This window comes from Onychostoma macrolepis, chromosome 21 (genome assembly GCF_012432095.1).
Source record: "Onychostoma macrolepis isolate SWU-2019 chromosome 21, ASM1243209v1, whole genome shotgun sequence".
Taxonomy (NCBI): Eukaryota; Metazoa; Chordata; class Actinopteri; order Cypriniformes; family Cyprinidae; genus Onychostoma; species Onychostoma macrolepis.
The window spans coordinates 25,272,360-25,286,211 of record NC_081175.1 but is presented as its reverse complement, the minus strand read 5'-3'; the positions used below and the strand labels follow the sequence as shown (position 1 = coordinate 25,286,211).

The window sequence follows — 13,852 nt, the reverse complement described above, 5'->3', positions numbered from 1 at the left end:
CGTGTGTAAGAATGAGCTCATTGTGTGTGTTTGCGTGATCGGGTGATTCAGTGGTCAGTGCGGACACAAATGTTGATTGTCCCTTCAAATAAATGAGCGCGAGAGCGAGATGAAGGATAAACAGTGTGATAATGGATGAGCGTTTATTAGACTGCAGAACTTCACACATCTGTTCATGTGTGTGTGTGCTAATTAAACTCTGAGTGTTCTGCATCTGAACATCTGTGTGTACATGAATCTAGAGCGATGTGTTCTGCCATGCTTTAACACGTGTGTGTGTGTGTGTGTGTGTGTGTGTGTGTGTGTGTGCGTGCATGCAGTGTAAGAGGAAGTTTGAGCGGGACTGTAAAGAAGCAGATCGAGCCCAGCAATACTTTGAGAAGATGGACGCAGACATCAATGTGACAAAAGCAGACGTGGAGAAGGTAAGAGCATCTGATAAGGAATCATACATCATCCAGGATTCCTGAAGAAAAAAAACACGTTTCTCCTCTGGGAATATTTGAACAGAAACACTGTTGATATATTTTTTATATTTTAACAGAAGTGATGATATATAATTATATAGAAACTACAAGTCACTTCATTATAGCCAATTTCCCACCAAAAATCTATCTGTCTATCTATCTATCTATCTATCTATCTATCTATCTATCTATCTATCTATCTATCTATCTATCTATCTATCTATCTATCTATCTGTCTATCTGTCTATCTGTCTGTCTGTCTGTCTGTCTGTCTGTCTGTCTTGTCTACATGTCTGTCTGTCTATCTATCTATCTATCTATCTATCTATCTATCTATCTATCTGTCTATCTGTCTGTCTGTCTGTCTGTCTGTCTGTCTGTCTGTCTATCTGTCTATCTGTCTGTCGTTCTGTCTGCCATATGCTTAATAAAAATTATAGATAAATAGATAGATAGATAGTTTGTGTGTCAGCTGAATGAAACTAAATGTTATAATTAATCTGATCGTGATTTCATTGCTGTCATCATCTCACTTAGTTTTATTTAGTTTCAGTTTGGTTTATATAAGATGAAAAAGTGATAAATTGATACAGCCCGAGTGATTCACATGTGTCTGTTTTTTCCTTCACTTCATCTTAACACATCCATCACTGTCTCACACTGCTGCCGTGGCACTGTGTGGAAACTCGACCGTGTGTGTGTGTGTAGGACTGTGGAGTCACACAGGACAGGCAACATCGCCTACGTTCTCTTTACTCATTTTTAATCGTTCTTTGTTCCAGAGCGAGTGCTGGGCAGATGTCACTGTCATAGCTTGAGTTGAATAAAAAGAAATTTCCAAAGTATTCAGATGTGGAAAAGAGCTCCTGCTTCCAGGAGTCCAGAGAGCATTTTTTGTCATTTAACGGTCAGATAGTGAAGAACTCCAGAGATCTTTCAGGCAGCATGTGTGAGAGTCCAAAAAGTCCAATGCAAAGCCAAAGCCAATCTTTCAGATCTCTTCCGTTAATGAAAAACGCAGACGTTTCAGGGTCAGTAAAGGTACAACAGCTGCATCGGCTCAATTAGTGAGTGACTGCATTTAGAGTAGCATACTATTTCTGCAGTTTACAGTATGTATACTATGTACAGTATTTGGATTATGAATGCATGGAATACCTGGACGATGCATATAACCAGAGGACTGCATCCCACAACGCAATGCATCTTGACTTCCTCTTTTATCTACACTGAGACACATAAACTGAAAGTAACACAAACCACACTTTTTATCTCTTTCATGACTCATTTTTTGATTTGCCAAAGCTCAGAATGTCAAAAGTCTGACTTTTTTTTTTTTACACAATACTGATTTAAAAATGCGGAGATGATGACTAGACGTCAGTTACTGAAATAAACATGCAATATAATGAGGTTGTTTGACAATAACAAGGCAGTGTGCAAGTTACGATATGATAGATTTAGTTACAGTTGCATACTAATACACTGTTTAACATATTTTTGTTTTTTAAGTAGTGTGTATTAAGCAGTATGCTTGTATGTCATGAACGCAGCCGGTCTGTTTATGTGTTTAAGGGTCGTATGGTTTTGACACATGTTGGTTTGTTTGCCTTCATTTGATGTGTTGTCGAGCGGTTTGTGTCTGATATTACTGTCATGTTAAAGTGTAGATTTAAGTACTAACTCATGAGTAGCCTAAGCTAACTAATGTGTATATGTTTTTTTTTTTAAATCATGCCTTGAAGCGATGTTACCATAAGGTAGGTGCACGGCGGCAGGTCTGTGTGTGTGCGTGTGTGTCTGTGTGTCGGGACACTGTTGTTTCCTGTCCAGCCATGGCCACGCCCACACAACACACCTGCAGAATGGCCACCCAATCACAGGCTTGATTAAAGTTTGTCTGCGCTGCTGCTCCACCAGTCACATCGCTCCAGGCATGAATATTTAAACATGTAAACCTCAAAGCTTCTTGTTCTGCTGGTCCATATATAAATGTCAGCTCACCATATCACAGTTTATTAAGGAGGTGTGTGTTTGTGCGTGTTTAGGAATGATCAGTATCTGGTGGTTGCAATGTGTCCAAGGTTTACAAAATATTGAAAAGATGTAATATAATATAATATATATATATTATTAATTTAATATATATTCTATATAAGTTCTTTAATTAATTATTTGTTTATATTATCAGTTTGTTTACATTATTTATAATTAGATTATTTAAATATAAATTGTAAATACAATTGTTTTCTTAAATATAAGAATATTTAGATGTATGAATATTACATATTTAATAGTAATATTTAATTTAATATTTGATCATAATAATATTCATAATGTACAATATGAAAAGTGCATTTTTAATATAAACTAAAATAATATATTATTGTATTTTATTTATATTTTGTATATTATTATTTTTTTGCATTTTGTATGAAGTTATATCACTCACTGCTTTATTTCTTAAATATAAGAATATTAAAAGAATAAGCTCATTTAAATACTTGAATAATACTTCTAATTTATAATATGAAATGTAAATTTTCATTACAAAAATACAATACAATTAGAAAATAAAAATAGAAATAATACAAAATATATTATTGTATTATATTTATTTTTATATTGTAGATTTTATTTTCATTTTGCATGAAATAAAAAAATACATAAAAACTAAATGAATATATGTTATATATTCTAAATATTATGTAAATATTTTAATGCAATATTCTTACATTTAAGAAAATTTTTAATGCACAAGCAGTGACATTAAGACACAGATCACTCTAATCTAGTCAAGTACAACTAGAAATCTGCTCCAAATTATTTTGACACATTTTCATTCAGTGCAAATGTAATTTTGGGGGGTAATTTTGTAACTTCCCGTCGGCTCATGCACATGTCTGCTGCTGCTGGTGAAGTTTGAGTGTTTCCATGGCAACACTGAACCACAGGTTAACCAGAGTGATTTCCTAGAATCGGATCAGGATGTGGTTAACATGACACTGCTTTCTCTGTGTCGTCCTCTCACTTAAACGATGTGCATTGAAATGCATTAGTATACTTTAGAATCACATTTACTTCAGCAGCATTCATTTGTGTGTTTCTTCAATCCACAAGAACTCCTGAGTGTTGTGTAGGCTGTTTATATCTTGTAGTTTTCTTTTAGATTTTCACACGTATATCAAGGCGTTTGACACATAAGTGTGTATTAGTTATAAACACATCTGTATGAATCGGGCTGAAGGTGTTTATATTCTGATGTGAGTCAGTGCAGGTGGATTTTGAGGTTTGTGAGTGAATTTAGGGGAAGCCATTGAGTCTGAAAACAAAAGTGTGTTATTTTGAGTGCACTACATTCCCTAGTCACAGCAATAAATGTATATCTTCCATTTAAATGAGATTTTTTGTCTTTTTATTGATTTCTGCATCATTGTACCAGGTAGCCCCACCTACAATGAAATCTCATTGGTTTAAAATCTCATAACTGAATATTCTGCATAAGACATGTTTGAGTTGGTTACAACTTTAGAAAATCATGCAAATGCATGATTATTTTGAATGTGAATGTTGTCGCAAGGATGTTGGAAGATGCAAAAAATTGTGAAATCGTGTGTAGGCTTGCATGTGTTTAAGTTTGTGTGTTTTTATAATTAATACAATGATATTGCATAATCAGTAATATTTCATTCTCTCTCTCTTTTAGGCACGGCAGCAGGCTCAGATGAGACACCAGATGGCTTCTGACAGCAAGAATGAATATTCCTCATACCTGCAGAAGTTCAACCAGGAACAGAACGAACATTATTACACCATCATCCCTAATGTTTTCCAGGTGCACACACACGCACAGAAACATCCACTGAGAATGAATAGCTTCTAATATCATCATTTATTTGCATGCATCGGCTGCATTATTTCTGAATTCACTATTGTGAATTATGCAAATGAGGTAACAGCATAAACACACCCCAAAAGGCAATTTGCATGGTGCGATTCCTGATCTCACAGCTCTCACAGATTCAGAAATACACACGCTAACTCTGTATGTGTGTCGTGAGCAGAAGATCCAGGCGATGGAGGAGAAGAGGATAGAGCGAATGGGCGAGTCGCTGAAGACGTTTGCAGAGGTCGACCGACAGATTCTGCCTATCATCGGGAAATGCCTGGATGGAATAACACAAGTGGCCGAGTCCATCGAACCCAAGAATGTTAGTAACACACTCATACAGACTCATTCGTGACGGGTCTAGCACCCCTCTCTGTCTGAAATACCTCTCATTCTCGCATAGAAACTCAATCTGGGTTGAACGAGACCCTGTTACTGATTCTAACATTGATCCAGGATCAGTCTCTGGCTGTTTATTCAAATGGATTAGATGATCATAAATCATCATCATAAAAAAAAAAGTTTGGAGTTAGTAAGATTTTTTAATGTTTTTGAAAGAAGTCTCTTGTGCTCATCAAGGCTGCATTTATTTGATTAGAAATACAGTGAAACTGTAAATTTTAATATATTGTAAAATGTCATTTATTTTACTTCAGTCTTTAGTGTCACATGATCCTTCAGAAATCATTCTAATATGCTGATTTTCTGCTCAAGAAACATTTATTATTATCATCAATGTAGAAAACAGTTGTGCTGCAACTGTTTTTTTTTTTTTTCGTAATTTTTTCATGATTCTTTGCTGAAAAGAAAGTTGAAAAGAACAGCATTTATTTGAAATCGAAATATTTTGTAACATTAAAAATGTTATTTTTGATCAATTTAACGTGTTCTTGGCAAATAAGGATATAAGTAATAGTGACACAATATGACATATTGAAGGCTTTGTACTTTATTTACAGCTTTCTTATCGTTGAGACAAATTAAATATGCAGTCTATAAAAACTCTTAAATCTCCTCTGATGTATTCCTAAAATGAAATGTTTTTATTGTATATTTTCTGTCTTTTTAATTATTTACTGACAATGCAATTGCATAAATTATGTATCGAGATATAGATATAATATTCTGCATATGAAACTGCAAGTGGTTGTTGTCTCTGACTATACAGTAGCTTTTTAGGACAAAACATCTCCAGAAATGACCTAAATCTGACAAAACCTCCTTTTAGAGGCATCCTCAAAAAGAAAAATGTCAAAAGACATATTTTTTGGGAAGGGTTTGTTTTGTAGCAATACTAATGAGCATATTTTCAAAGCAGGGTTATTATCATTAACTAAAACTGAAACTATTTTTGTTACTTGAAATAAAATGGAATATATGTTATATCTAAATATATATAAAAAAAAAAAAAAAATTATTAATTATGTATATATAACTAACTATATTTTAACTAGTTTGAAGAAAACGTTTGAAGAACAAGTGTACTAAGTACTAAACAAAATATAAATAAAAAATAAAAAAGGAACAAAAACACAACTAAAAACAACTAAAATAAAGCAAATACAAAAAAAAAAAAAAAAAATTGAACCTAATTCAAAATATTAATATAAACTAAAATCAGGCTCTCTTTCCCCGCAGGACTCCTCTCAGGTCATAGAGTCGTATAAGTCTGGGTTCGAGCCTCCTGGCGATGTGGAGTTTGAAGACTACGGTCAGGCGATGAAGAGGACGGTGTCTGAGACCAGCCTCACTAACTCACGCTCGGACAACAAAGCGGACCGTTCCAGCAAGGGCAAGAGCAAAACTCTCTGGCCTTTCATTAAGAAAAACAAGGTAACACACACCAGCGTCACATTCACTCGCAGTTACTTCGATTTGACTGAAAACAAAACTCAAGTAAATATGAACAGCACAGACTGATCTGATACCTCATAAGAGTGATTGTTTCATGTGTTTTTGTGAGTTTTGTTTTAGTTCATGCTTGTTTATTAGTTTGAATTTGTGTAGTTTTATTGTAGCATTTGTAGATGCTGTTATTCGTTTGCCACCATCGTTCTCCTTTCCTTTCCCTTCCCTGTGTTCACATGCACGAAAATACGTTCCACGTTCATCCTGACGTTCCACCGATAACATACTAATGCACCGGCCCGAGAGGCCTCACCTTTGACCTTTGCAGAGAAATGTAACTCTAAACCCTTTATTCCTGTGTCGCCCTTTCAAACCGAGAGTAACTTCCTTCTCCAGCCGCCCATCGGTGCTGTTCTCATGGTAACCACATTCTTCTTCCTTTTCCTCGTCTTCCTCTGTCTTCTTGTGACCTTTGACATTTGTGTCAAAGGCTCCGCTCTTACTGAGCATGTTCAGTCCAAACCCCGCCTAACCTTGCAGGACCAGGATGTGAGCATTAACACTGTCATATATATTTAATGAGGTGTGTCTGTGTGGCTATGGGCGGAATGGAAAACTAGTTCATACTGTGCAGTATATACTGTATATACTGATTGTTTAGTTAGTTTTGGGTCAATACGAAAGAAATGTAAACTTTTAGTCAGCAAGGACGCAGTAAATTGATTAAAAGTGATAGTAAAGACATTTATAATGTTATATTTTCAAATAAATGCTGTTATTTTGAACTTTCTATTCATTCAGAATATACAAAATATTAAGAAATTACCAAAATATGAAGCAGCACAACTGTTTTCGACCTGAATAGTAGTTAGAATTGTTGCTTGAGCAACAAATCAGCATGTTAGAATGATTTCTGAAGGATCATGTGACACTGAAGACTGAAGTAATGATGCTGAAAATTCAGCTTTGCATTCAAGGAATAAATTCTATTTTAAAATATATTACAATAGAAAGCAGTTATTCTAAATTGTGATAATATTTTACAATATTGCTATTTTTACTGTATTTTTTATCAAATAAATGCGGCCTTGGTGAACATAAGAGACTTTCAAATACATGAATACTTCATATATTTATTTGAATTTATGCAAAACATTACAATATATATTGTGCTCACATGATCTGATCACATCATATTTAATTCAGCAAGTGGCATCCAGATTTTATATGAGAATTAAATATGGTTATTTGCATTTTAGTGCACTTCAGTTTTGTGTAAAAATGTGGCAGTCTGTGATATACTGCAATTTATATTCTCTTCACACTGGAAATGGAACTTTTGCGCATTGCATTATGGGATATCATGTTCCATGTGGTGTATTTTGCTGTATGCTGCGCATTTTGGCAAATGTACAGTAGTAGGACATTTGCATATTGCACATAGAGCCTAAATAGTAATAGAAGTATGTAGTATGCTGTTCCAATCATAGCCTATGTTTGTCAGTTCATGTCTATCCTGTGTGTGTTTTGTGTGTGTAACGTGTCTGTTTGTGGTCAGGAATAACACAAAACATTATTAGGAGACTTTACTTAGAAACCACATTCAGTAATATTCGTCTAAACACTAAACGCACACACATCTCATGCAGAACTGTATCTGATTAATGGTGTTTATGCATGAAAGCAGATGATATTGACAAAATTTGAATGTTCTATCTAGAGGGTTAGATGTTGAAATCGTTCTTGTGTTTATGTATGATGGTAAAGATTATAGGAATCTTCTGGGCTCAGTACGAGTTAAGCTGTGTTGGCGGCATCTGTGACATGCTGTTGATCACCACAGGAAATCAGCTCAACTTTGGAAAAACAAGGAGAAATGCTGTTTACAGTAATGCTCTTACATGGAAAGTCTGTGGGCCAGAAGTATAAAGTAGATCTAAAACATTGAAATCATTTCCGTTAAGTAAAATAAAACTGAAATAAAACTAAATATAAATATTAGATCTAAAACTCCTAACCTAAAAAAAAAAAATGGCTTAGCAACCAACTGAAATAAAACAGGTTGATGTACGTAAATTACTAAAAAAAAGAAAAGAAAAAAAAAGGAATAAATAAAAAATAAAGCGTAAATAGTAATACCTCTATTTTTGAGAGTGTAATTGAAAAGTCAGGAATTTATGCTTGTTATTTATTTATTTATTTTTCCTACTTATTCTCATTCTTCTTTTTTTTTTTTTTTTTTATTGATTTAGCTATTTTAATTACCAATTAAAATGACAATAGTATATTTGTAGAAATTAAACAACAATTAGAATGGAAATATAAAAATAAAAGCTAATTGAAAATATGAATTAATGCTCTAATAGTATATAAATAAGACTAAAATGGGGCAAGACATTCTAAAAGAAAAATGTGCAGCTCTGAATGCTGAAGCAGTTATTTGAGCTGTAAAGTTGTGTAAATCATCCTTTTATTGGTAGGACTATCTGATTATGCAACACATTGCTCAATGGACTTCCATTGTAAGTGCATTATTGCACACATAATTTTGATTTCCTGTGGTATTGGGCACACTTGTGTAGATTTCGACTTATCTCGGTTTTTCCTAATGCATAGAGGGCAGATTTTGTCTGTGATGTTTTAGCAGGTTGTCTAGTCTGTTGGGAACTGAACCGTTAATGTGAGCTCTCCCAGAAAGCACGTTCATTAATTTCTCCATTACACCTTGGGGAGCTTGCTAATAAGAAAGTGAAAGAGAGAGAGAAAAAGAGCGAATGGTTGACCTGAAATCAGTTTTTGTGCTTTAGAGGAGTGTGTGTGCGCGTGTGTGTGTGTGTGTGCTGTGCATGCAACGTTTTTTAAAGGGACAGTTCAGCCAGAAATTAAAACGCTGTCATCATTTGCTCACCCTCATTGACTGACTTTCTTCCATGGAACACAAAAAGACAAAAGGAATATTTATTCTGCTCTTTTGCCACACAATGAAAGTGGCCATGGCTGTCAAACTTCAAAAAGTGACAGAAAGGCGAGAAATACTTTGACAAACTGCCAGAGATTTATAGTTCTTAAAAGCTACACACTGTCAGAAAACAACTACTGCCTTGATCAATATAATCAAAGTCCGTCCATGTGCATATATTACATTTTTTTATTTGTAATGTATTGAATGTTTAAATCTTATTTTTATTTTATTTATTTTTATTGTTTTCTTCAATAATCTATTTAAAAATGACTAATACACACAAACACAAACACACACACACTTGTTAATTTTTATTTACATTTTATTTTATAATTTCTGAATTTTTTCTAATATATGTATATTTTTTTCTAATATAATTAAAAAAATTGCTCAATTAATATTTCTATTTTTAATTAAGTAAATAAATAAATGTATTGTTTTGTTTCTTCATAATATATTGATAAATGACTACATATATACTGTATATAAAATTAATTGATTAATTATTTCAGAAATATTTTTGTTTATTGTTATATTTTTCTTGTCATGCAAACACAATCCTACCAACTGACAAAAAGGTGAATTATCGGTGACAGATTATTAGTGAATAATTACTTTAGGTCTTTTTCTCACACAAAGCTATTGTTTGGTTTCAGAAGACCTGTAATATAGTCATATGTACTAGTTTTACAGAGCTGTTTGTCATTTTTGAAGCTTGACAGCCCATGGTTCCCATCCGCTTCCATTACATTGAAAAAGCAGCATAAACATCTGCTTTTTATGTTTCACAGAAGACCGACAGCAATTGGTGTGATGTTTGTTTTTGGGTGAACCGTCCCTTTAAATGGTTCTGCAGTGATCTGACCCCTGCATGTAACCCCCTGATGTACAGGACAGAGTTTAACGCACTAACTCTCTCGCTCACTGGGTTAATAACACCACAGCTGCAGCGCGTTTCTTTCAGTTGCCGTTTCTTTTACGTTCCGTTAAGTTTGCGTTCTCCTTTGTTCAATTAATTGATTAATTGATTAATTCGTTTCATTTTTGGGTCCTTATTTCTCTTGTTTTGTGTTCCCCCTCCTTTTTGTTTACCTCTTTCCGGATCGATTTGGTCCCCACCCACTCTCTCTCTCCCTCTCTCTCCCTCTCTCTCTCTCTCCCTCTCTCTATCTCTCTCCCTCTCTCTCTCTCTCTCTCTCTCTCTCTCTGTAAACCTCTCTCACTCACTGGTCGCTGCTCTGTGGCTCGTGTCTTACCGGTAGCTTATGTCCCTGTTAACGTCCCCCGTACCTCGCCAGCCCCCCCCTGACCCTCCCTCACCTTCTGCTGTGACCCCTGACCCCTGCCCCACTCCCCAGACCCCCAAACAGTCCAAGGAGCCCCTGTCCCACCGATTCAACGACCTCATGACCTCCAAGCCCAAAATGCACTGCCTCAGGAGCCTCCGGCGCGGGGTAAGTATCCGTGCATGCTGGCGATCCACGTCTTCCACATGCGTGTTCATGTGAGTGTGTGTGTGTGTGTGCCGCTCTGTGCCTGTCATCGCCTGTGCTGTCATGTCAGTGTTCATTTGCATAAAGAAAAAGGAGCCGAATTATTGTTTTGAGGGGTTTTTGCATCATATTCTAAATGCAAAACAACCCATTGATTTGACTAATGCTGCTTTTAAGTCATGACTGATTATTCATATTTAGGTGATTCTTCAGTTAGGGGGATTTTTCTGTGCCCTAAGATGATTTCATATGGAAAAAAAGATTTTATTAATTTTATGTTATTTATTTGGCAGTAATTCTGGTTTTAATGGATAGGATACAGTGGTTATATTACAGTGGTTTATTTTTTTTATATTTATCTATAATATATCTGTAATATTATAGACATATCAATAATATTTATTTATTTATATTTATAAATGTTTAATACTGTTAATATTTGTAAATTTGAATAAAAAAGATTTTGAATAAATTTGGTATTCATTTTTACAATTTGTATTTTTTATAACCAAGAATCACTGCCCCAATCAGTCTTATTTTAGTATTATTAGTATTAATATTTTGAATTAAGAATTTATATTTTTATTTTCAATTTTTACTTTTTTATTTTTAATATTTATGTGCTTTTGTTATTTCGGTAACACTTTACAATAAGTTGTCATTTGTTAACATTAGTTAATGTATTAACAAACATGAATGAACAATGATCAACACATTTGTTACAGTATTTATTAATCTTTGTTAATGTTAGTTAATAAAAATACTGTCGTTCATTGATAGTTCATGTTAGTTCACAGTGCATTAACTAATGTTAACAAGCCCAACTTGTGATTTTAATAATGCGTTATTAAATGCTGAAATTAACATTAACTAAGATTAATAAATGCTGTAGAAGTATTGTTCAAACTTAGTAGAAACTTAATTTCTAGCGATTATCGCCGATTTGATTGCACAGATACTATTTAAACTAAACTGAGCTAGACAATGACATCTCTGAATTCAATAATGAAATGCCTTTAACTGAAAATTGAGTGTTTAATCTTATCATTATACATTACTGACACTCTATCCTCCAATTTGATACTGTTAAGTGCTTTGACACAATCTGTATTGTAAAAGCGCTATATAAATAAAGGTGACTTGACTTGACTTGACTTAGTTCATGTTATTGTAAAGTGTTACCGTTATTTTTATTATTATTCTTTTTTTAAATATTTGTATTTAGCTTTGTTTTATGTTTGATTTGTTTTAGATTTTATATTTACACTTTCATTTTCAATTTCAATTTTTACTTTATTTTATGTTTTTTTTTTTTTTTTTTTTTTTAAGTTTTAGTAATTTTGTTATGTACTTTTGTCTTTTTTTATTAGTTTTTCAATTTCTATTTAGCTTTAATTTATTTCCGTTTCAGGTTTTGTCATTTATTTTATTTTATTTTTTTATTGTAATATTAATTTTAATATTTTTAATTTTCATTTACGTTTTAGTTATTTTGTTATGTGCTTTTGCCATTTTTATTATTATTTTTTATATATATTTCTATTTAGGTTTTATTTATTTTTTATTTGTTTTAGGTTTAGTAACTTTAGTACTTAAACTTATTATTTCAATTAGCTGCTAAGGAAATATATTTGTTTACAATTTTTAAGTTTAACTTTTCCATATTTATGTTATTATGCTCAATGTAATTTTTATTTTTTATTTTTTTTATAGTTTTATTTTTACAAAACACAGGCCCCAATTTGGATTTTAGAAAACAACTGATTTTTACAAAATAAAATAAAATAAAATAAATTTTAATATGTATTATGCATTATATTTAATTATGCTAAATTAAATTATATTATTCCTTGCCCTTTATTTTGTTGCGCTAGTGCTAAAAACTCTTCCTGTCTTTTGTGGAAATGTGAGAATGAAGTATGAAATTGAAATGTTTTTTCCTACAATAGTTTGGCTAAATATCGACTTACAAGGACTTGAAGGCAGCGTTGGCTTCTGAAGCGTTGATGTCATGCAGTGACTAGGATTCTGGAAGCATCAGTGGAATTGTTTATATCTTTCGGCTCCTTTTTCCTCCTCCTCACTCAGCCGATGAAATCCACTCTGCCTCTCTTTCTCTCTCTCTCTGTGAGTCTGTCTGTCTCTCTCTCTCTCGTTTATGTTTCGTTGTTTGCATTTACCATGGTTTCACCGTCTCATGTTTTCAGATACGTGCAAACACAATTACGCGCTCAACACACGGGGCGCCAGTCGAAGGCACCCTGCGGTGACAGATCAAGTAAAAACGGGTGCTCAAACACACAGGTATATCCTGAGCAATGCGATTACACGCACACAAACTCTCAGAAACAATGTCTTCTATTTACACACACGCTGACATGTGACTCTCTGATAAAGTCAGACCAGATTCACCTTCCCTTCAGGAAGGCCGTCCGCGTGTTTCCGCATGTGCGAGCTGAGATTCGGACTTTTGAATGACTTTGCAAGATAACAGACACAAAACACGGCAGATAACGGAGCAAATCCCGCTTTCCCATGTGCCTGTGCAAATCTCACATATTTTTTATCTTTTCAAAGGACTGATGGTCAGTGAACAAAAAAAACAGATTTATAATTTCCTATTTTTGGCCATTCATGCGTCAGACAGGAAGGTTCATCATGCTGACAGAGCTCTATGAAGCTTATTGTCCATATTTTTAGCATATACAGACTGAATCAGATCACAGTTGATGGATGTTATAGACACAAATGATTCAAAATAGAGGAATAAACTTGAACATATGAAGGTCTTTGACACTTTCATTGTCTTCATTTGTGCTCCCGGCTTATTTATAATATATGTGTTTATATGATTTGATGTACACTACTCTTTGAAGGTTTGAGGTCAGAATAAAATGAAGGCTTATATTCAGCAAGAATGCATTAAATTGATCAAAAGTGATAGTAAATGTATTTATAATGCACTTTTGAATAAGTACTGTTCTTTTGAACTTTCTATTCATCAGAGAATCCTAAAAATGGTTTTCACAACTGTTTTCAACATTGATAATAATAATAATAATAAATGTTTCTTAAACAGCGAATCAGCTTGAATGATATGAATGGCATGAGTAATGATGCTGAAAATTCTGCTTTGCATCGGAGGAATAAATTACATTTTACAATATATTCAAAGAGGAAACAGTTATTTTAA

The 13,852-nt window shown here is 33.6% G+C and overlaps 1 protein-coding gene across 16 annotated transcripts in view; it reads left to right on the top strand.

The window, feature by feature from the left end:
- The window catches only part of LOC131528463 (formin-binding protein 1), a 72,791-nt gene that overhangs the window by 44,308 nt on the left and 14,631 nt on the right, over window positions 1-13,852 (top strand). For 8 of the 16 annotated variants that reach the window (XM_058757592.1, XM_058757591.1, XM_058757595.1 and 5 more), the window contains exons 6-10: window positions 321-425; window positions 4,174-4,302; window positions 4,532-4,678; window positions 5,995-6,189; window positions 10,429-10,620. In XM_058757592.1, coding sequence (XP_058613575.1) covers window positions 321-425; window positions 4,174-4,302; window positions 4,532-4,678; window positions 5,995-6,189; window positions 10,429-10,620 — 768 coding nt within the window. The remainder of the gene's footprint in view (window positions 1-320; window positions 426-4,173; window positions 4,303-4,531; window positions 4,679-5,994; window positions 6,190-10,428; window positions 10,621-13,852) is intronic. The other 8 variants (XM_058757602.1, XM_058757601.1, XM_058757600.1 and 5 more) reach the window with 2 other exon arrangements.